Here is a 22872-nt window from a genome sequence, read left to right as displayed (position 1 = left end):
CTTAAATAATATTAATTGCCAACTTTTACTGAATTGTAGGTATGCGGATGCATAGGTCGGCAAACTCACTCATGAGTTGACTCATTCAGACTCGCTCAGACTCAGCTTGAGCCATTATTCCGAGTCCGAGTGAGTTAAGGTGAGTCAGATTTGTGTCCGAGTGAGTCTAATTGAAGAAAATATTAGTGAATCTAAGTCCGAGTGATTTCAGCTAATAAAAATATTTGTGAGTGAGAGCACGGGTGAGCCCTAAACACTAAACATATTTCTTGCGGGAATGGTTGCTGACCTACGCCATATTTAGCATTACGATCATCTTTAAATCAGCCTATGTTTATACTGACGTCTAGTCACACCTGTCTCAGCACACAAGCATTCATTTGCTACCTCGGTATTCATTTATCAGAGGCCGGAGTTACGGAAAGGGGTGCATTTAACGCCCTCCGCAAATATTTCAAGGGAACTTCTTTATTAAAATATCTCGTATGAGTCACTTATTTCATAAAAATGTCTTTATTAGACTGAAGCCTCAAGTACTACATATTTGCAGTTACATGGCGACAAGGCATATCGAAGGGCACCGACTATGTGAGATATTGTCTTTAAAGAAGACTGACCATGTGACCGAAAAAGCAAGCTTTGAGCCTACGAATTCATGCGTCAACTCCCTCGGGCTCACTCACTCTCAGTTGATACCATGAGTTTGAGTCTGATTGAATCCGGCCAAGTAATATGCTGTAGCATTTCAGAGAGTCCGGTTGAAAAAAAAATTCCTGTCCTAGTCCGAGACAGCAGTTAGAGCAGAGTGTATATGTTGAGTGAGTCTGAGTGAGCTCGGGATCATTGCCGACCTATGGCGAACACACAAATGCATAACTGGTTGCGGCTGAAACACCCCTCTCTCAGAAAACATTTTGTAGATATATGTATATAAACAGGTGGACGTATAAGCACACATACGCACATATAGAAAAGTTGAACCCAAGGTCATATTCACATGGAGGTAGGGTCCAGATGCCCTGGCTCTCCCTCCTTCCTTTACCCCAAGAAGAGGACCTATCAGGCCCTCCCTTACACCGGCCTTTTGCCTCCTCTCTTCCCTAGAAAATCGTGTATCAAACCCTGGTGTAACCTTTCTCGCACCCTTACCCACTTACACAGGCCTCCCCTCACCCGCAACACAAAATCCCGTCTATGTCCTGGCACGAGAATATTAATAATAGACGAGATGAAGATAATTGTTCGGCTAAGCATAGGCCAGGAAAGCAAAAAGGCCAGACCATTCACAGTGCAGTTCTGGCTGATGTTCTTGTTGAGCGCCCGGAAGTGATGATAGAAGGCGTCGCTTCATTGGCAGTTTCGAACAACTCACTGAGATTAGCTCCTCCTAGCGCGCACACACACACACACACACACACACACACACACACACACACACACACACACACACACACACACACACACACCACACACGCACAAAAGAAGTCGCTTTATTAGAAGTGAAAAGCAACTCTAGCAATACAGCAGCATCGACCTCTGTTTCATTAGACCGTTCTGGCGTAACGCCTGCGGGCAAACTAGGATTACAATCCATACATACATACATACATACATACATACATACATACATACATACATACATACATACATACATACATACATACATACATACATACATGCATACATACATACATACATACATACATACATACATACATACATACATACATACATACATACATACATACATACATACATACATACATACATACATACATACATACATACATATGTGCGGACGTACGTACGTAAGTGATGCCTGTTCGCGGCGCTTGCAGGTACAATCCCGGCCTGAAGAAGGTGAACCTGTCGTTCAACAAGATCGCGTACGTGGGCAACTACGCCTTCTACTACGTGCCTTTCCTGGAGGAGCTCAACCTGCGCAACAACAAGCTGAAGGTGCTGAACAACAACGCGTTCGCGGTGCACGTCAAGCCCAACAACGACATGGTGCTCGACCTGTCGCACAACCAGATCGTGCTCATCGCCGACAACGCGTTCCACAACGAGAACTTCCGCCTGCTCAACATGTCACACAACCGGATACGTTCGTTTCCCGAGAAGCATTTCCGGCCTCTCCTAGTCCGTATGGCTGTTCAGCTGGAAGGCACCATTGACGTTGAAGGTAAAGTGCAAGCAAGATACCTCGTGAGGGACTGACCCTGTTGTTTAGCGTTCAGATGATGCATAGAAGTATCTATCTATCTATCTATCTATCTATCTATCTATCTATCTATCTATCTATCTATCTATCTATCTATCTATCTATCTATCTATCTATCTATCTATCTATCTATCTATCTATCTATCTATCTATCTATCTACCTACCTACCTACCTACCTACCTACCTACCTACCTACCTACCTACATACCTACCTACCTACCTACCTACCTACCTACCTACCTACCTACCTACCTACATACCTACCTACTACCTACCTACCTACCTACCTACCTACCTACCTACCTACCTACCTACCTACCTACCTACCTACCTACCTACCTACCTACCTACCTACCTACCTTTCGTGGGCGTTTTCGTGGGCGTTTTGTTATCTAAATGTACACCTATAATAGTATGGTGTGACATGAAGGTATGAAGAACACAAAAAATTGGCTGATTCCACGTACAGTGGGATTCGATGATATGCGAAGCACGAATGAGAAATGTTGATATGTCACTTTAAAATCAGCACAACGTTGCGGGGGGAGGCAAATGATGCCGTACATTACCTCCATGTCATGGTTATCATGTTTGGATGTGTCGATTACCTGTGTCATCTGTTCACGTCACGTGATATCAAATTTAGTATATGTGCAGCTAGCGAAACGGCCGCGAGCACGCTATGAGCGTGGTGTTGTCATGATGTTCTTACATGACATGCGTGTCAGGGTTATCATGTTTGCACCAGTCATATATTTCGTCATCCATTGACGTCACGTAACACCAAATTTCGTATATGTGGAGCTAGCAAAACGGCCACGAGCGCACGAAGGGCCCAATATACTCCAATGTAGCGTTGACGCGCGCACACGCTGGGCACAGCGACGCTACGTTAGCAAAACTCGAGCACTCTATAGTCTAACGCCAGGCGCGACCGGCGCAACCAGCGTCCGTCGGCGCGGCCTGACGGCAACCGACGCGAAATGCGACATGCTGCATTTCACGCCGATGCGTCACCCAGACAACACTGTGTCGCCTTTTTTTTCGTGACGGAGGGACGCCGAACGCACTCAAACGCGCATGCGTCAAAGCAACGCAGCACGGCGCGCCTGCGAGTATATGGCGCGACCGGTGCCTGTTTTGACGCGACGAAATGCAACGGCGGCGTGACGCGATGAAATGAACGCCGGTGAGCACGCGCACCGCGTCACGTCGAAATGTATTGGCGCCTTTACTGTGGTATGTAGTCATGTTCTCGCATGACACACATCTCGTAATCATCATGTTTGCACCAGTCGCATACCTTTGTCATCCATTGGCGCCACGTAATACAAAATTTAGCATATGTAAAGCTAGCGAAACGACCGCCAGTGCATCATGAGCGTGGCATGTAGTCATGTTGTTACACGACACGCATGTCATGATTTTCATGTTAGGGTCTGTCACTTGAGTTCGCCATGCAATCATGCCATATTATACCAGTTTTGCAACATGTCATGTGAACGAAACCACCGCAAGAGCTGCAGGACCATTAAATCTAAATCTTGACACTCATAACATACGTGTCATGATTTTCATGTTATGAATAGTCAAATATGTTCTTCATAGAGTCATGTTATGCCATACCAAGTTTGGTATCCATACCGTAATAGAAACGGACAGGAGAGCTAAAAGCCGTAGGCGGCTAGATAGATAGATAGATAGATAGATAGATAGATAGATAGATAGATAGATAGATAGATAGATAGATAGATAGATAGATAGATAGATAGATACGCTCAATGTCGCCGAAGTGTGCTAAGAAATGCTTCGCATTTAATAACAGGGCATTACCCAAAAATAATGACATATGCGTTTTCTATGTTGTAGTTAACAGGACACACTCTTAATAGTCTTGGGGCTATTTTGTAATTTTTTTGAGCTGGAATTGGTACAGCGTGACACAACGTAGATGAAGGAAGAGATAGAGCGAGAGAAAAAGACATCCTATTTTTAAGGAAAGGGGCTGTGAGAAGGCGAGTGTGCCCACTCATAATAGGCCTCATCTCTCAGCCCACCTCACAATAGCCTCCTGAAGCGCGGGCTTGTAGCTGAGAACACGAATGTCACTTGGTCTAGGAGCACCCACGCGAGGGGAGGGAGGGCGCCCCCTCAAATCAACTAAAATGTGTGGGGCACAAAGTGTGCCCCATACTTTTATTTAATAGGGAAAGAAGACAATGCAACAAACGTCGTCTTACCTGTCCCTTACACCCTGAAGGGGTACCCTGGGCACACTTATGGAGGTGGTAAGATAAGAGTAATGACACTGTTGTCATAATATGTTGTTTGGTACACGTTTATGATTTCGTATTGCGCCGGCTGCTCCTTTTTGTGACAGTAGCATTAGTCAGAATAACAGCCACGAAGTGAAATAACCACACAAAATCGCACCCAAGGAGAGCTTTTCAGTGGAGTCCACGTAAGAACGAAGTCGTTTCATATGGCGACACTAAAGACGACATGAAATTCTTTCACAAGGCCATCGATATACTAACGAGAACGCTACATATAAAGACCAGCGAAATAACAGCATATTAAGCTGGCACTCAGTTTATATTCGCGGCCATGGAGTCTGCATATAGACGTGAACAACTGCAAGAAACATTCGCCGTGCCTTCCGATTCAGGTGTGCGTCAAAGTGCCGAAGGGGTTCGAAATTAATTCAGAGCCGTCCGCTAATGCATGTCTCTCTCACAGCCTATGTTGAAGGAAAGAAGTGTACGCATGACGGCTCGTTTGTGTGTGTGTGTGTGTGTGTGTGTGTGTGTGTGTGTGTGTGTGTGTGTGTGTGTGCGTGCGTGCGTGTGTGTGTGCGTGCGTGCGTGCGTGCGTGTGTTAGGCATAATGAGAACAAACATACAGTTATGCTATGGAAATTATAGGGGATGGTATTAGAAGGAGTGTTATTGGAAATGTAAAGAAAGAAAAATGGACGAAAAGATGACTTGCATCTGGCAAAAACCGAAGGTCGTAGGTTCGGTCATCTTCAGTGGTAAGCTGTCTTTTCGTCAACTGTTATTACTTCACATTTACATTACAATCACTTCTAATAACATCCCCTATAGTTTTCTTGGCATTATGAAGCAAGAACAGTACGACATTTTACACGGGGACGCACAAAAGAAATGACACAGACAAGCACTGTCCTGACCTGAACTTTCATTAAACATTAAAGGAAAATATACACGGAAAATTTACACATAAACGCACTACAAGATTTTTAAGAGAGGATCACACGTGTTCTTCCAAAAAAAAAAAGATAGTGTTTCGTCAGCAAACAGACATGCTATACTAATGCATAATAAACATTCTCGCGCAATACGGGTGGCTTCAGTGATTTCTGGAGTGCGCTGGTCCTGATGTCAGCTGATGATGGTGTGTCTCAGCGTAAAACATCGTGTTGGTTTTACTTCATAATGCAAGACCAACTTCCCCAAATCTTTACTTTATTAAGGTACATTCCTTGGCATCATTGTATGTTAGTTCTCAATATATTAGCTTATGTTGTTGCTTTAGAATATTTTTTTGACGTTAGACCATCTAAGATGTCATAGTACTCACGTTCTTCATCAGCTCTTTTTTTGCAGCCTGCATGTACTTCCATTTTCTTTCTTTATCATCCCTTTTCCTTTATACAATTTTGAATTCTGGCTTAGCTGCCTGCATTTCTCACATACAAATATTGTTTGTGATGCTGCATGCCAGTATATAAATGAAGAAGGAAGAAACGAATGAACGAACGAATGAACAAACGAACGAACGAACGAATGAATGAAGGAATGAATGAATGAATGAATGAATTTACCAAGCAATGATGTAGCCACGAGGCTTCGCAAGTTGTCTGACGTCGTTTATCCCCGTGTGTTCTCGTGTTCAGCGAGGCGTTAATATCGCGATGCTTCCGCGAGGCTTTCCGCTGTTTGAGGGACCGGCTGTCGAAAGCCAGCGAAGCGTGTATAAGGTATTTACTTGTTTGCCTGATTGGAAAGAACTCTGCGTTTAGTTTCACGTCTCAATTTCCTCGTCCTTTTGTCTCCATTCGACAACCACTTGTCCGAATGGCTGTTCGTTTCAGTACGCGTGCACTATATCCAGAAGGTGACGAAGTGTACGAGGAAGTAGCCGCGGAAAGAGCAAATAAACGGCACGCTTCCTCCTTTTTTATTTATTTATTTAGTGTTGGTGCCTTGCCTACTAGTGAGAAAAGCAAATCCAACGGCTCGTTTTCTCCTTATCCACGGTTGCAGCCTGGCCGATGTTTTTGTTATGGCGTTCTTTTCCTGGCTCTGGACATGTGTCAACACTGCCATTATTTATGCGAAAGAAATAGATGTTATGTCAAACATGAAAATTGACCACCGGCGTCCCGCGGCGTCAACACGAGTGATGCAAAACTAATCACTTGATAACGTCACCTTATGACGTCATTGGGACGTAACGAAGCCAAAACTCAGGGCGTCATCATGATGCCACAACGTGATGTCATCACATGACGTCACGTTTGGTGAAAGATTAGCCGGTCACGGAACAAGTGAGGCGCAAAAGGGTTGCACTGTCACCGATCCTGGAAGCAGTACAAAACCCCGTTAAGCACAGAAGGTTTTCGGAGGGTGGGCGCGGGAGGATCAATAAATCTATACGTAGAAGCAAAAAAAAAAAGAAGACTGATTTCACTATGGAGAGTTCGCATAGGCAAATTCATACGAGGCTGAGTTTTTGTTGCACAGCCAGTGTTAATAAAAGGTAGTCATTATATTACTCTAATTATCCAACAAGGTCGCTTACAAAAAAGAAAACTGCGCCCTATTGCGGGAAAATGCGGCCATCTAGCGAAGTGAAGAATCATGGAGTTTGGCTGTATAACCGAGAGGTCGGTATGTCAAAGTTGATAAAGAAGCCTTGCGTAATGCGTCGTCGTTGCACTAGAGGGAGCAATTGCAAACGGTGACCTTGGCAAAAGGTGAGTGGCAGAATGTGACGTTCGGACTCCTGTTTGCCGCTTTGCGCTTTAGAATTCCGGGACGTCGATTCTGTTGGCCTCGTGGTGCACTAATTTGTTCCAGTGTGACTGGCCGTCTGTGATATTACAAGCACAGAACTGTCGTTACGTCGACGCCAGCAGTGACATTTCTATTTTAACCTGTGTCGAACTTTTATTTCATTTGCCCCCTTCCCCAGTGCAAGGTAGCCTACCGGGCTCAGCTAAGGCTAACTTCCCTGCCTTTCTTTCATACTTTCGCTCTATCTCTCCTCAATCGTCGCTCTCTCACAAGCTCAGTATATACGCACGCCATTCCAGCGACGATCAAACCCCGGTGAAAGGGAAGAGTAGGGTGCGTTGCACGGGCTTGTCTGAAACGTCGACTACACCTAAACACAGCTTAAAGCCATCCTGATGTCGTCACCATTACACAGCACTGTCAGCCCTTAGATGGGAGAGTCTCAGGGTGCCGACCAGTGCGGACGCGCCAAGACCAGCTCCTGCTTTCAAGAATGCTTTCCTGTGTAATTCACAAATTTGTCGCCGAGCTTTCCGTCACATCATGTGCCTAACTTCTCAAGAAATCAGTAGATACCACCTTTTCGCCGGTGCGGGGACTTTTAAACTATTTTGGGACATTTTTACACGGAAAAGCCACCGGAGGATTCAAGCCTAACCAAGGAGGTGATTGCCACCAATGCGCCGGCCCGGCGCCAACGTGACTCAACGCTCTGCGCATTCCAGGAGCTGGAACTGAGAATGGAATACCAAGTAGATGGAGAGGACATCTCTCCAGAGGATTGCACAGAAAACATGGATTGGAAAGAAACCCGAAGTGAGACGCTCAAGAAATAAGGTAGCCGCGGTTAGCGTTCCCGCTGCCAAAGTCTCAACCAAGGCTGGCATTAAGGGAAACGCTCGAGCCAATCGTAGTAGACATGACACCAAGCACACAATCGTGCGAGCTGGAGGCATGCCGCCACTACCCAAGGACTTTAGCAAAATTGTGCTACGACCACGTGGAGGATTAGATATCTCGAGAATTGGCGCTGGAGCCGCGGCAGATGCGATAGTACTGGCGGCCGGCGTCAAAGAGGAGGAGGCCATGCAGGACATGATCTGTTCCAACTTGCAGCAGAACATTATGGTGGCCAGCACTCCGGACCAGGACAAAGCTTCAAGATACTTCAAGGTCAAGAAAACTTACATTAGAGGTTAGCGCGTACGCGCTAACCTCTAATGGTTAGTTTTCGCGGTTAGTTTTCGAGGTTAGCGCGTACGCTACGGCAACCCACGATACTTGTAAAGGAGCGATTCACGGGATCTCCGTAAGCGATACTTAGGACATAGTGACTCGAAAGAATGTGGACGCTAACAACCAGCTCACGCTGCAGGCCAAAAAAATCAAGGACACTGGGACAATCATTATAGTATTCGAAGGACACAAAGTGCCGAGATTAGTGAGATATGGTTCTTCACTTTTGCAGTGCTCCCTTTACCGCAAAAACATAGACATTTGTTACGTCTGTGGAAAGCTGGGACATTGGTCTGACGCCTGTCCGAACCCAGCTGAAACCATCTGCAAAGGCTGCGAGATCAAGAACCCAGATAATCTGCACCAGTGCAATCCAAGATGCAGGCTGTGTGACGGTCACCATCCCACGGCAGACAAAGAGTGCAAGAACAGGTTCTTAGTGCCATACGTCATCAGAAGCAGACGTTGAGAAGGATCGCGAACAGCCGCAGAGGCTCGTGACGCATCAATGACATTGAGTCCAGACATCAACGACGAGCAGCTAATTCCAGCCATTGGGACCCAAAGCATCCAGACCACACAAGAACGGGAAAGGCGGCCCCACTTCAGGGGGAAGTCGCGTTACAGAAGAGGTTCTAAACCAAAGGCCCACTCCCAATCACGGGGGCGCTCGAGTTCTCTAGGTCACTATCTGAGTCAGGAGCAGCCTGGATGGCACCCGAATGGCCAACTGCCTGGCGTCCAGTTCGCAATCATGGCTTCCAACCCGGGGAGGACGCCTGCAGTTGCACCGAAAGGCAGCTGGGCTGAGCGAGTGTGCAACGGCGTGGCACAGGTGATGGTAGGTAAGTTGCCAGATCATTATAGAATTTCACAGCTAGAGCAAGAAAACGTGAGGCTTACAAAATCGAATGAGAGGCTATCAGCCGAGGTAAAGGAAATCAAACATTTCCTCACTAAGCTAAACAGCGTGCAGTCTTCACAGCGAACGCCTCAGGCAGTTGATGGCAATAAGGGCTGCAGCGCGAGCACGAAGGTGCTAGAAGAAACAGACAAAAGGCGAGGCAAGGAAGGCAAAGAGGACAACACGAGCGCTGACTGCCAACTGAATTTTATTATTTGCAGCACACATGATAATATATACAACAGGCAACCTTTTAACAGCAAATGTGAGCAACGTGACATATTCTGGGGAATGGTCTGATAAAAAGAAGGTACAATTATACAATGGCTAACCCTTATCTAAAAGCGCGAACTCTTTGTCATGCAAGGCCACCGAAGGTTGACTCACGCATCCGTCACCATGTTTTCTAATAAAATACGCTTCAGCTATTTCACGAGTTAACTTGTCCATGTGGCGTGCCAGCACACTCACGCCCGGAAATCGAGGCTGGCACCCGCAGCTTTTGCAGTGTAAAACAAGGTTTGAACTAATTCCTTTGCATATATCATTCATATGTTCTCCTAACCTTTTATTGATGCACCGCCCAGTTTGGCCTATATAACAACGACCGCACGTTAAAGGAAGCATGTAAACAACACCAACTGCGCAATCTACAAATTTATTTATGTGTTTCACGGCGCATGTCCAACATTTTTTGGTGATTCCACTAAGTCGCTCATCCGTCATTCTGCAAATCTGGCTTACTTTGCACGGGGCTGATAAAACTACATCCACACCACATCTCGAGCCTACCTTCTTCAAACCATGAGATATATTGTGGAAGTATGGGATGACTGCAACTCTTTTTCGCTCTTTATTTCCTCCTGCCTTTTCTTGTTTCTGTTTGATTTTTTGCAACAAAGCTTCGCACACTGAAGAAATTACATATTTCGAAAATCCCGCTGACACAAGTCTGTTAATTTGCATTGTTACACTATCAGTCATCTTGTGTAGGCATGACTTAGATAAGTCAGCACTAACAGCCGACGAAGCAATAGCTCTCTTGACCAGTTTTGTGTGGCAGGAGGCATAGTTTAACAAGGGTTTAACACTTCGCGTTCAAGAAAGTCCAGGAAAATGGGTCATATTCTGTGATTCGAAGGCAGCGCTTCAGAGTTTGCACTCTGCCATGCGTAGGAGGAGTCATGACCAATTGGTACAAGAAATAAGACATTGCCATCATAAAGCTCTAGCACGAGGGCATGATATTATATATCAATGGCTGCCTGGACATATCGGTATTACCGGAAATCAATTAGCCGATGATGCAGCCCGCTCAGCCCATGAAGGAACCCGTGTAGTCCCGATTCCTCTATCAAGGAATGATGCAGCAAGACAACTTTACCTGCTGGCTCGAGATCTCACACACACGTTCTGGTCGTCTACCAGCTTCCAAAGGTGTCAATTTTATGAACTGGATCCTTCGCTCAAGCTAAAGCTACCGTCACAACTTTCCCGCTCCGATGCGACACTGTTATGCCGCCTTTGGTTGGGTGTTGCATTTACAAAGGTGTACTCCTTTCGCATTGGTATGGCAGACACTCCTACATGCGACTACTGCGGAGCTGAAGAGACCATCGAACATGTTCTGTGTAGCTGTGCTTGCTACGACACACAGCGATGCCAGCTCCGGATGGTTTTGAATCAACTTGACCCCGGACCATTTTGTGTGCAGAAAATACTAGGACCTTGGGCATCTGCCTCAGTTGCGCAGAAAGCAACTAAAGCACTGCTAATTTACCTAAAACCTGAGCGACCGCCTGTAGACTGTGTGTGCTCCCCGAGTGTGCTCGTGATTGTGTGTACCTTCTCATCTCTCTGCAACCTCTTTTCTCCCCTTTATCCCTTCCCCAGTGAAGGGTAGCAAACCGGATGTGCGTCTGGTTAACCTCCCTGCCTTTCCTTGCATCTTTATCTCTCTCTCTCTCTCTAACACTTCGCGGTTGGTATTCCCAGCATACGTGATTCGGAAACAATGTAATACTAATATCTAAGTACCTCAGTGATCCCTGTTGGGGAACTTCGCAAGTGAAGTCTAGCCCACCTCCATGTGTCTTAAAAGCACGCAGTACAAGTTCAGCCGGGTTTTTCCTGTTAGTTACGGAAGGCAGCAGAAAAATTAAATAGTCGTCCACATATCTGAAGGCGGTTTGCACCAAATCCACAAGTTTTTCATTGAGGATGGTGTCAATCTTGGCAAGAGAAATTTTACTCAGAACCGGGGCGACCCTTGACCCAATGCAAACTCCCTTACGTTGTCTATAAAGAGACCCTCCCCACGAAACAAAAGTGGAGTTCAAGTAAAAAAGCACAAGTTTCATGAAAGAATTAACACTGATACCACTATCATTAATGAACAAATCTTCATGATTGTCCTTGGTTATACAATCTCTAACATAATTTAACAATGTGCTCTGAGGAATGGAGTAATACAAATCTACAACATCGATACTTAAAACAGGGCACCCAATGGGATTATGATCCTTGAGGTATCTGACAACTTCTTGCGAATTACGGATGCGGTAGGAGTCATTCAAAACTAAACTAGATAGATGTTTCTGCAAATACCCTCCCAAAAGCTTCTGCCAGGTTCCTCTTTCACAAACAATTGTACGCAAAGGTTGTTCCGGCTTATGACTCTTAATAGTGAAAAAAATAGACAATTCTTGGGAAGAAGCTTTCTTTACGCTACGGGCTAAACCTAGCAAATTCACAGCCTCGAGGCGAGCTATAGCATCTTTCTTGATATTGGAACTTTTTGCTGTAACTTGTACAAAGTGTTTTACAACAGCCTGTGACGCTTTTTGCAAAAAGACATCATTGTGTAGAATAACACAGCCCCGTGCAAAGCCCCGTGCAAAGTAAGCCAGATTCAGCCCCGTGCAAAAAAAGCCAGATTTGCAGAATGACGGATGAGCGACTTAGTGGAATCACCAAAAAAAGTTGGACATGCGCCGTGAAACACCTAAATAAATTTGTAGATTGCGCAGTTGGTGTTGTTTACATGCTTCCTTTAACGTGCGGTTGTTGTTATATAGGCCAAACTGGGCGGTGCATCAATAAAAGGTTAGGAGAACATATGAATGATATATGCAAAGGAATTAGTTCAAACCTTGTTTTGCACTGCAAAAGCTGCGGGTGCCAGCCTCGATTTCCGGGCGGGAGTGGGCTGGCACGCCACATGGACAAGTTAACTCGTGAAATAGCTGAAGCGTATTTTATTAGAAAACATAGTGACGGATGCGTGAGTCAACCTTCGGTGGCCTTGCATGACAAAGAGTTCGCGCTTTTAGATAAGGGTTAGCCATTGTATAATTGTACCTTCTTTTTATCAGACCATTCCCCAGAATATGTCACGTTGCTCACGTTTGCTGTTAAAAGGTTGCCTGTTGTATATATTATCATGTGTACTGCAAATAATAAAATTCAGTTGGTAGTCAGCGCTCGTGTTGTCCTCTTTGCCTTCCGTGCCTCGCCTTTCGTCTGGTTCTTCTAGCACCTTCGTGCTCGCGCTGCAGCCCTTATTACCATGAATTCAAACCAACTAGCCTAAATCGCCATTCTTCTTCAGTTGGTGGCCCTGCGGCTGAAAACGTGAGGGGAGTCGAGAACCACAAAAAAGGGGGCTGTCATGACAGAACACGTGGAAGCCGACCAAACGACCATGTCAGATATGAAAGAGGTCTTTGACACACTCAGCAAGGTAGTAATCAATCTTAGCGAGCAGATGGGCAGGCTACAATCAAGCGTGGCGGCACTGGAAGAGCATATGACTTTGCGCATAACAAAGGTCGAAGCATATCTGCACAACACAGCATTGCTTCCTCATTCACAGAACTGACCTCTTCAGCCACCAATACTAGTGATACCAAACCTGTTTACAGGTGCTGCATCAGGCTCTGGTGACCCATGTAATAACCATGACGGCAGCGCTAGGTGATGCATTCTGTATCTGGCAATGAAACTGTAGAGGTTACCTTAAACAGAAGGCAACCCTACTGCAGTACATCAGGAGCAGCCAAGAAAAGCCTCATATTATATTATTGCAAGAAGCCCTTTCACCGCAAGCAACGCTATCTGGATTCCGGCCTGTAATAGGGGATACCGAAGGGAGGGGAGTCTGCATCTTCGTATGCAACAAACTAACGCACGTAGCCCACGACCTTAACAATACAAGCAGGCCGGTTGGAACACGTCATGGTGAAGATCATGCCGGGTACCAGCAACCGTCAGAGCATTTTTATTCTTAACATATACAGCAGTCAAAAGGAACAAAAGCAAGGGTTCAAGACGGTTCTAAAGAAAGCTGTTACTAGCGCCGCGGAATGTCCACTCGTCATAGCAGGTGATATCAACCCCCCTCATCATGCATGGGGCTACAAGTACAACACCGTAAAAGGAAATCGACTTTGGCAAAGTGCCACTGAACTTGATCTCACCCTATTCAAGGACCCCAGCGTACCAACAAGGCTTGGTACATCCTGCTGCAGGGATTCCCCTGCAGACCTTACATCTGTAAGGAACATCAAGAAGGCCCAGTGGATGAACCTTGCTGCAGACTTCGGGAGTGACCACTGCATTCTTGTCGTGGAGCGTAAGAAGCAGAGAGAATTCCACTTCACAGACTGGGATAAGTTCAGGAAGTTAATGTTGGAAATAGAACAAGATGGCCACAGACCAGGCTTGGAGCAGTGGGTCAAACAGAATAAAGAGGACATCAAATCCGCCTCCTCAACCATTGGCACAGATTTTATGTTTAAAAGAATGGATAGCTGGCTCGCTCATCTTTTTAAGGTAAAGCAAGCACTACTGGACCATTGGAAGCGTCAGCGCCTGAACCGAAGACTAAGGATGAAGATAGCTGAGGTAAACAGATCAGTCGAGGAACATTGTCGCGCACTATCTAGGCAACAACAGGACGAAATCTGTAATTCCGTCGATGGTAAGACGTGCCATGGCAAGACATGGAATATGTTAAAACATCTCTTCAACGAAAACACCGCCAAAACAAATCAAAAGCATGTTATCGCTCGAATTTTCCATAAAGAGATAGCACTCTCTACAGAACAGCAAGTCGTGCAGTGGCTCGTGCATAAGTACCTCCCAATCAAAACAGGATTGTCACCACCACGTAGACAGTACCAGGGCAAGCCCAATACAGGTCTTGAAGGCCACTTTAACATCGAGGAGATCCAAAGTGCCTTGCATGATCTCAACGGAAAGTCGGCCCCTGGCCCGGACGGTATATAAACTAGGCCCTTCGTAACCTTGATGACGATTCAATTGAGATCCTGAAGGATATGATTAATGAAGCATGGAGAGTAGGCAGGGTGCCAGAACAGTCGAATCTGGCCAACACGACCCTCATTCCTGAGTCAGGAAAGCTCCCTAACTTGGACAGCATGAGGCCAATATCCTTGACATCATGTATCGGCAAGGTTGCAGAACATGCCACACTGCACAGGATAAGCAAGTACTTGGAAGATAATGACACCTGTAGACACAATGTGGTTGGATTCAGGGCAGGACTATCCACACAAGACACAATGAAGCTTATCAAACACCAGGTCACCGACAACGAAACCAGAGATGTGAGAGTCATTCTGTGCCTAGATCTATAAAAAGCGTTTGGCAACATCTACCACTCATTCATACTCGAAGCAATTTCCAAGCTTGGTCTGGCAAAGCCTTCTATGACTACGTATGATCCTTTCTTACAGATCGGAAAGCCGTGATGAAGGTTGCAGATATCGAGACCACAGCAATCGAACTAGAAGCAAGGGGCACGCCGCAAGGGGCAGTGATTTCTCCAATGCTGTTCAACGTTGCCATGATTGGACGGTCAAAGAAATTATCGAACATTTGAGGATTGAAGCGCAGCATCTACGCAGACCACATTACCATCTGGTGCACAGGGGGGGAGTGAGAGCCACATTGAGAGCGCCCTGCAAGAGGTGATTGACACCGTAGAAGAATGCCTTCGTCCTTCAGGGCTCAAATGCTCCTCGAACAAGTCAGAACTTTTACTGTATCGGACTACACGCCGGGGGTCGAAGCCCAGGGGATGGAAGCAGTTAAACCAGGTAGACATCCACTTCCGTACAAATCAAGGGGATGCCATCCAGAGGGTCGACTCCATCAAAGTCCTGGGCATGTTGATAGAGTCTACCGGCGCTAACTGCAAATCAATAGCCAAGTTAACCTGGAAAACAGACAGTGTGGTGCACCTCATACGCAGAGTGGCCAACAAAAGAAATGAGATCAAGGAAGACAGCCTCATGCGGTTAATGCACGCGTTTGCTCTAAGCCACTTCACGTACGAGACTAAAATGCACAACTGATCTAGAGCAGAGTCCGAGAAACTGATGGTGCTCCTCAGGAAAGTTATCAAAAAGGTCCTAGGCCCACCCATACACACCAGCACCGAGCGTATACTTGAGCTTGGCATTCACAACACGCTTGAAGAAATAGCAGAAGCCCAAGAGAGAGCACATTTTGCAAGGTTATCTACAACAAGGTCGGGGAGAACGATCTTGCAGGAGCTGGGCCAGCACTCAATGACGCTTATACTCAAGTACAATGATATCTCTGACAACATCAGGGAAACTGTCACGGTATCTCCTATACCACGAAACATGCATCCAGAACACAACATCGGAAAAAGAGTAGCGAGGGCCAGGGCTATACTTGGTCAAGTCTCAAACGAGGAACGAGGGGTCGTATTTCTTGACGAAGCTTTTTACGCCAATGGGAAACGTTTTGTGGCAGTGATGGTAGATGGGGCTAGCCATGTCGTCAACTCATCGACAGTCAGGACGAAAGACCCAGTCATTGCGGAACAGGTGGCTATCGCCTTAGCACTCAAGATGGGTAGCATTGAAGTCGTCTACAGTGATTCCATGGCAGCACTACGGGCCTACGCAAAGGGGACGGTCTCAGAACAAACGCTGAGAATACTGCATGGCAAGGATATAACGCATCATCTTCTGAGTTGGTTCCCAGCTCACCTTGGACAAATCAACAATTCCCCTCCAAATCTCAATGAAGCAGCACACGAGGCGGCGCGAGACTTCTCCAAACGCACCTCCCCGGGCATGCATTCTACTGGTGAAGGGGATAACCGGGAAATTCTTACAACATATTGACGCAAGGTAGGCTGGCAACTATAGTGGCCAGCCTCTGAGGAGGATACCGAAGTAGTTTTGTAGGCGCGTGCTCTCATTTTCGTGCTTTTGGCCTTTGGTTACGAAAGTAAACGCCCTGTTTTTTTGCCCGCGTCCCTGTGACTTTGTGACATTTTCTGGTGAAAGTTCGGGGTACGGTAGATGATACGGTCCCCAGAGAGCACCCCTGACGCAAGCCCATCGAGTAGCTCAGCCGAGCTTACTCTTGTGCACGTACGTTCCGGCGCCGTTTCCAGGAACTCGAGCCACAGCACGGTTTGTTGCCTGAACGTCAGAGGACTATGAACCAAACTACGCCCAACGTCACCACGCCAGCACCAGCGCACGTGGTTGTCAATCAGCCGAAGACGCCGAAGGCTTCATTGAGCTGTTTTTGAATATGCTGACGACTGGCTCAACTATTTCGACCGGGTATCCGTAATCAACGATTGGACTTCCGAGCCTAAGCTACGCTATGTGTACTGCTTTCTCGAGGACTCCGCGAAAACATCGTTTGAGAACCATGAAGCAACGCTTACGTCATGGGATGAGTTTCGCCGGCAGTTCCTCAAGGTCTTTGCGCAAGGGGACAGCAAAGAGACAGCGGAGCGTGCTATGGAGGCAAGGGTTTAAGGCCCTAACGAAAAGGTGACGACTTTAGAGAACATAGATCGGCTTTTCAGGCGTGCGGAGCCTTCGATGACCGAATCTAAGGAAGTTTGCCACTTAATGCATGGTGTTAAAGAAAAACCGCCTGCGACACTTGCGGAGTTCCATGAGGAAGCCACTGCCATGGAAAGGACCCTTCAACAGCGCGCCAGGCAGTATATTCGTGGTGTACATTCAAGCGAGGTGACTACTGTCACTGTCGGCAATGACATCAGCGCGTTGCGAGAGCTCGCTCTCATTAAGGAGGAACTACAAAAGATGCAGGTGTCTACTTCACCTATAGAGCAGCTCTCCGTTGCGGAGATGGTACGAGCAGAGCTACGGCAAGCCGTTCACGCTCCCCAACAGTCCGAGGCGCCCCAACAGAGGCACTGCGTCGAAATGAGTTACGCGAAAGCAGTGCGACGTCCTCCATCATGCAGTTCACCCAGCGTCTTTTACCCCCATGAGCGACGCGCTCAGCGAATGAAGGTAGGCTTCCTTCCTCGCAGTCCGCCGTTGATCGCCGAAGCACGACCGAGGAAGAGTGACGTCTGGCGTGCACCCAACCACGGGCCCCTTTGTTTCCACTGCGGGGAAGCCGAACACGTCTACCGAGCATGTCCATACCGCCGTGTGGGTCTCCGTGGATTTTCGCCTTATGCCCCTCGTCCACGACCTGGCGAGCGACCACTGGAAATAGTTTCACCTCGAATAGTCGCAGTTTTGAACGTTGGTCGCACGAGCCCCGCTCGTCGTCGCCAGCTCGCTACAGGTCAACGAGCCTAGCCTATCTACGCGGCGCTCTAAGATGCCGTTCACCCAGTCGTGCAAGTCGGGAAAACCGAGTTCAGTGACCTCCGGAGGTGAGGCCGCTGACGCTGACTCTACGGAAGATCCTCCACTACGACAACGAGACAGCAGCAAAAATGACAGATCGCACGTACAGTGGGAATCGATGATATGCGAAGTATGAATGAGAAATGTTGATATGTCACTTCAATATCAGCACAACGTTACGAGGTGAAGGTAAATGATGCCGTACATGACTTCAAAGTCATGATTATTATGTTTGGATGTGTCGTTTACCTTCGTCATCTGTTCACGTCACGTGATACCAAATTCGGTATATGCGGAGCTAGCAACTGGCCGCGAGCACGCTATGAGCGTGGTATGTTGCCATGCTCTTACATGACACGCGTGTCAGAATTATCATGTTTGCACCAGTAATATATTTCGTCATCCATTGACGTCACGTAACACCAATGTATATGTGGAGCGAGCAAAACGGCCGCGAGCGCATCATGAAGGGCCCAATATTCTCCAATGTAGCGTTGACGCGCGCGCACGCTGGGCACAGCGACGCTGCGTTAGCAAAACGCGAGCACTCGATAGTCTGACGCCAGGCGCGACCAGCATCCGTCAGCGCGTCCTGACGGCAACCGGCGTGAAATGCGACATGCTGCATTTCACGCCGATACCATAGAGTAACATTACTCTATGCCGATGCGTTACCCACACAACACTGCGTCTCTCTCTCGTGACGAAGGGACGCCGGTCTCGCTGAAACGCGCATGCGTCAAAGCAACGAAGCGCGGCGCCTGCCTGCGAGTATAGGGCAGGACCGGCGTCTGGCGTCGCAACTCCGGCGTGACGCGACGAAACGAACGCCGGCAAGCACGTGCACCACGTCATGTCGAAATGCATTGGCGCCTTCACTGTGCCATGTAGTCATGTTTTCACAGGACACGAATCCCATGATTACTATGTTTGCGCCAGTCACATACCTTCGTCATCCATTGGCGTCACGGAATACCAAATTTGGCATATGTGAAGCTAGCGAAATAGCCGCGAGCGCATCATGAGTGTGGTATGTAGCCATGTTGTTATATGACACGTATGCCGTGATTATTATGTCTGGATGTGTCATTTACCTATGTCGTCCGTTCGCGTCACGTAATACTGAGTTTGGTACATGTGAAGCTAGCAAAACGGCTGAGAGCGCATCATGAGCGTAGCATGCAGTCATGTTATTAGATGACACGCATTTCATGTTTATCATGGTTGCAGCAGTATCATACCTTCGTCATCCATTCACGTCCCGTAATACCAAATTTGGTATAAGTGAAGCTAGCGAAACGGCCTCCAGCGCATCATGAGCGTGGCATGTAGTCATGTTGTTACAGGACACACATCTCATAATTATGTTTGCACCAGTTACATACCTTCGTCATCCATACACGTACTGTAATAACAAATTTGGTATATGTGACGCTAGCGTAACGGCCGTAAGCGCATCATGAGCGCAGTATGTAGTCATGTTGTTACATGACCCACATGTCATGATTTTCATGTTAGGGTCTGTTGTTTGTGTTCGCCATACAATCATGTCATACCATACCAGTTTTGCAACATATCATGTGAACGAAACCACCGCGAGAGCTGCAGGACCATGAAATGTAAAACATTAAATTCATGACATTCATGACATGCATGTTATGATTCGTATGTTTTGACTAGTCAAGTATGTTCTTCATACGGTCATGTTATGCCATACCATGTTCGGCATCGATAGCATTATCGAAACGGCCAGGAGAGCTAAAAGTCGTAGGTGGCTGATAGATAGATAGATAGATAGATAGATAGATAGATAGATAGATAGATAGATAGATAGATAGATAGATAGATATGCTCAATGTCACCGAAGTTCATTAAAAATGCTTCGCATTTAAAATATGCACAGACGCAGTCAAACGTGGTATGAAGAGTGCTGACATCAAACGTTGCGGTAACCGTGGACGACGAAGAAGTAATGGCGATAATAAACACTGAAGCATATACTTCCGTTATGAGCATGGGTCTTGCCTGGTGGCTGAATAAGGTTTCTACCGAGTAGGCTGGGTCGCAGATACGTACGGCTGGAGGCCATATTCTCACTCCGGCGGGACGGTGCACAGCGCGAGTCAGTATTCACGGATTTACGTATCTCGGAGATCTTGTAATACTGTCGAGTTGCTCGAGGGACCTAATTCTCGGAATAGACTTTCTGCATGATGAAGGAGCCGTGATTGACTTGCAAGAATCGCACGGGACGTTTTCTACGGCACACGCTTTAGCGCGCAACCCTCACGACAGTTACGTCAACGCTTTGAGAACTGTTGACGATGACGTTACGTAACCGCCGAAGAGTAGCGTGTTGACCTTGGTAACCTGCGACGTTTTCAATTTATTCAACGACTATGAAGGTATTGCAGGGGCAAATATCCCACTGCTGCTCAAACAAAACATCTGCATAGCCCGATGCCTTGTTTGGTTAGGGAATAAACGCTCTCAAGTTCTTTTGACCAACTTCAGCAATGAGTTTCAGCAAGTCCCTAAAGGCATCACTGTCGCTTTCCTCAGTGAAATCACCGACTTTTCTGATGTCGGCACATTGGATACGACTTCACTGCATGCAAAGCTTGTGCTGACCAGGGCAGCCGCATTCACGTTAATCCAGACTTGCCAGATATACGAAAAGAGCGGCTGGTAAACCTTGTGACGGAATTCTCGGACTGCTTCTCCACAGCATCGAAAGTTCAGCACACAACTGTTACAAAACGCTGCATTGTTACTGAGGAGTCGGCGCGGCTTCTTCGCCAACATCCATACCGTGTGTCCCCGTAGGAAAGAGAGGTGATTAAGCGTCACGTTCAAGAAATTCTGAATGATGACGTCATTCAACCCTCGACAAGTCCGTGGGTGTCACCTATTGTCTTTATAAAGAAAAAAAGACAACACACTACTCTTCTGCGTCGGCTACTGACGGCTTAACAAAGTCACAAAACGTGACATTTACCCCCTGCCACGGATTGATGACCCCTTAGACCGTCTACGCCATGCCCAGTTCTTTACATCATTAGATCTCAAGTCAGGGTAGAGGGCGACCGTGAGAAAACTGCTTTCGTGACTCCTGACGGGCTCTACGAATTTCAAGTGCTGCCTTTCGATATCTGTTCCGCTCCCGCCACATTTCAACGCATGATGGACACTGTACTTGCTGGACTAAAGTGGCAGACGTGTCTTGTATACTTGGATGATGTCGTTGTGCTTTTAAGCACGTTGACGAACATCTTTAAAGGCTAAAAAGTGTCCTCACTGCAATAAGGAGAGCAAACCTTACTATCAAGCCCGAAAAGTGATTTTTTGGCTATTAGGAACTCAAGTTTCTTGGTTATGGGGTGAGCCCGGGGGGTGTTCGACCAGATTCGGAGAAGTTTGCTGCCGTTGCCGATTTCCCTCGTCCTGGAGACAAGAAGGCTGTTCAGCGATTACTCTGACTAATTGCCTACTACCACCGTTTTGTCGAAGGACTTTCGGATATTGCAGAACCTCTTACAAGACTGACACGGCCAGATGTGCCCTTCGTATGGACGGAAGAACAACAACAAGCCTTCGTAGGGCTACGCAATCGACTGCAGACAGCTCCAGAGCTGGCCCATTTTGATGACACTGCCGACACTGAGATTCACACGGACGCCAGCAACGTAGGAATCGGAGGCATTCTACCTATAAGGCCGGCCATTCCAAGCGGTCAGTGACCACCATTCGCTCTGTTGGCTTGCCAATCTACGGGATCCATCAGACAGCCTGGAACGCTTCAGCCTACGCCTTCAATAGTACGACATAACGGTGGTCTACCGATCAGGACATAAGCACACAGATGCTGACTGCCTGTCTTGTGCTCCTATTTCTCCGACATCATCTTACACTGAACAAGATTTACCGTTTCTTGGCATCGTCGATGTGGTGCGGATGGCTGAGCTTCAACGTGAGGACACTGAGCTACTTCCTGTAATCCAGCATCTTAAAAGAGAAGACGTTATCGTCCCAAGCCAGCTCTCACGTGGATTAACATTGTATTGCCTGCGGAACAATGTTCTCTACAAGAGAAATCTTAAGAGCAGCCAGGAAACTTTCTTCCTCGCCGTTCCAACAGCACTGCGTGAGAAAGTTTTGCAGGCGTGCTACGACGATTCTTCTGCAGGTCTCTTTGGCTTTGTTAGGACATTAGCACGCATCCGACAAAAGTACTGCTGGCCACTGCTGTATTCGTTCGTTCAGCGCTATGTCCGCACCTGCCGTGACTGTCATAGGCGTAAAGTTCCACCCGCAAAGCCCGCCGACTTCATCCAGCCTTTAGATCCACCTCGAGCATTGTTTCAGCAAGTAGGAATGGATCTTCTTGGTCCATTTCCTACGTCATTCTCAGAAAGTAAGTGGATAATCGTCGCAACTGACTATCTGACTCGCTATGCAGAAACCAAAGCCGTGCCTAAGGGAACTGCAGTTGAAGTCGCCACATTCTTCGTCCACGACATTGTTTTGCGTCATGGTTGCACCTGCTGTTCTCATAACCGATCACGGAACAGCATTTACGGCAGAGTTAATGCAACAAGTCGCCAAGCTGACGCATACCGACCACCGGAACACAACAGCTTATCATCCCCAAACGAACGGCTTGATGGAGCGGTTAAACATAACACTGGCCAACATGCTATCTATGTATGTTGATGTAGAGCACAAAACGTGAAATAAAATTTTGCCATACGTCACGTTTGCTTATAATACCGCTG

The 22872-nt window shown here is 47.0% G+C and overlaps 1 protein-coding gene across 4 annotated transcripts in view; it reads left to right on the top strand.

The window, feature by feature from the left end:
• LOC119163166 (uncharacterized) overlaps positions 1-22872 on the top strand; it is a 53427-nt gene that overhangs the window by 19885 nt on the left and 10670 nt on the right. For all 4 annotated transcript variants that reach the window (XM_075874000.1, XM_075874001.1, XM_075874002.1 and 1 more), the window contains exon 4: positions 1839-2185. In XM_075874000.1, coding sequence (XP_075730115.1) covers positions 1839-2185 — 347 coding nt within the window. The remainder of the gene's footprint in view (positions 1-1838; positions 2186-22872) is intronic.

The sequence above is a fragment of the Rhipicephalus microplus genome, chromosome 9 (assembly GCF_043290135.1).
Source record: "Rhipicephalus microplus isolate Deutch F79 chromosome 9, USDA_Rmic, whole genome shotgun sequence".
Lineage (NCBI taxonomy): Eukaryota > Metazoa > Arthropoda > Arachnida > Ixodida > Ixodidae > Rhipicephalus > Rhipicephalus microplus.
Note: the sequence above shows the minus strand (reverse complement) of the source record. Positions and strands in the feature narration are given on the sequence as shown.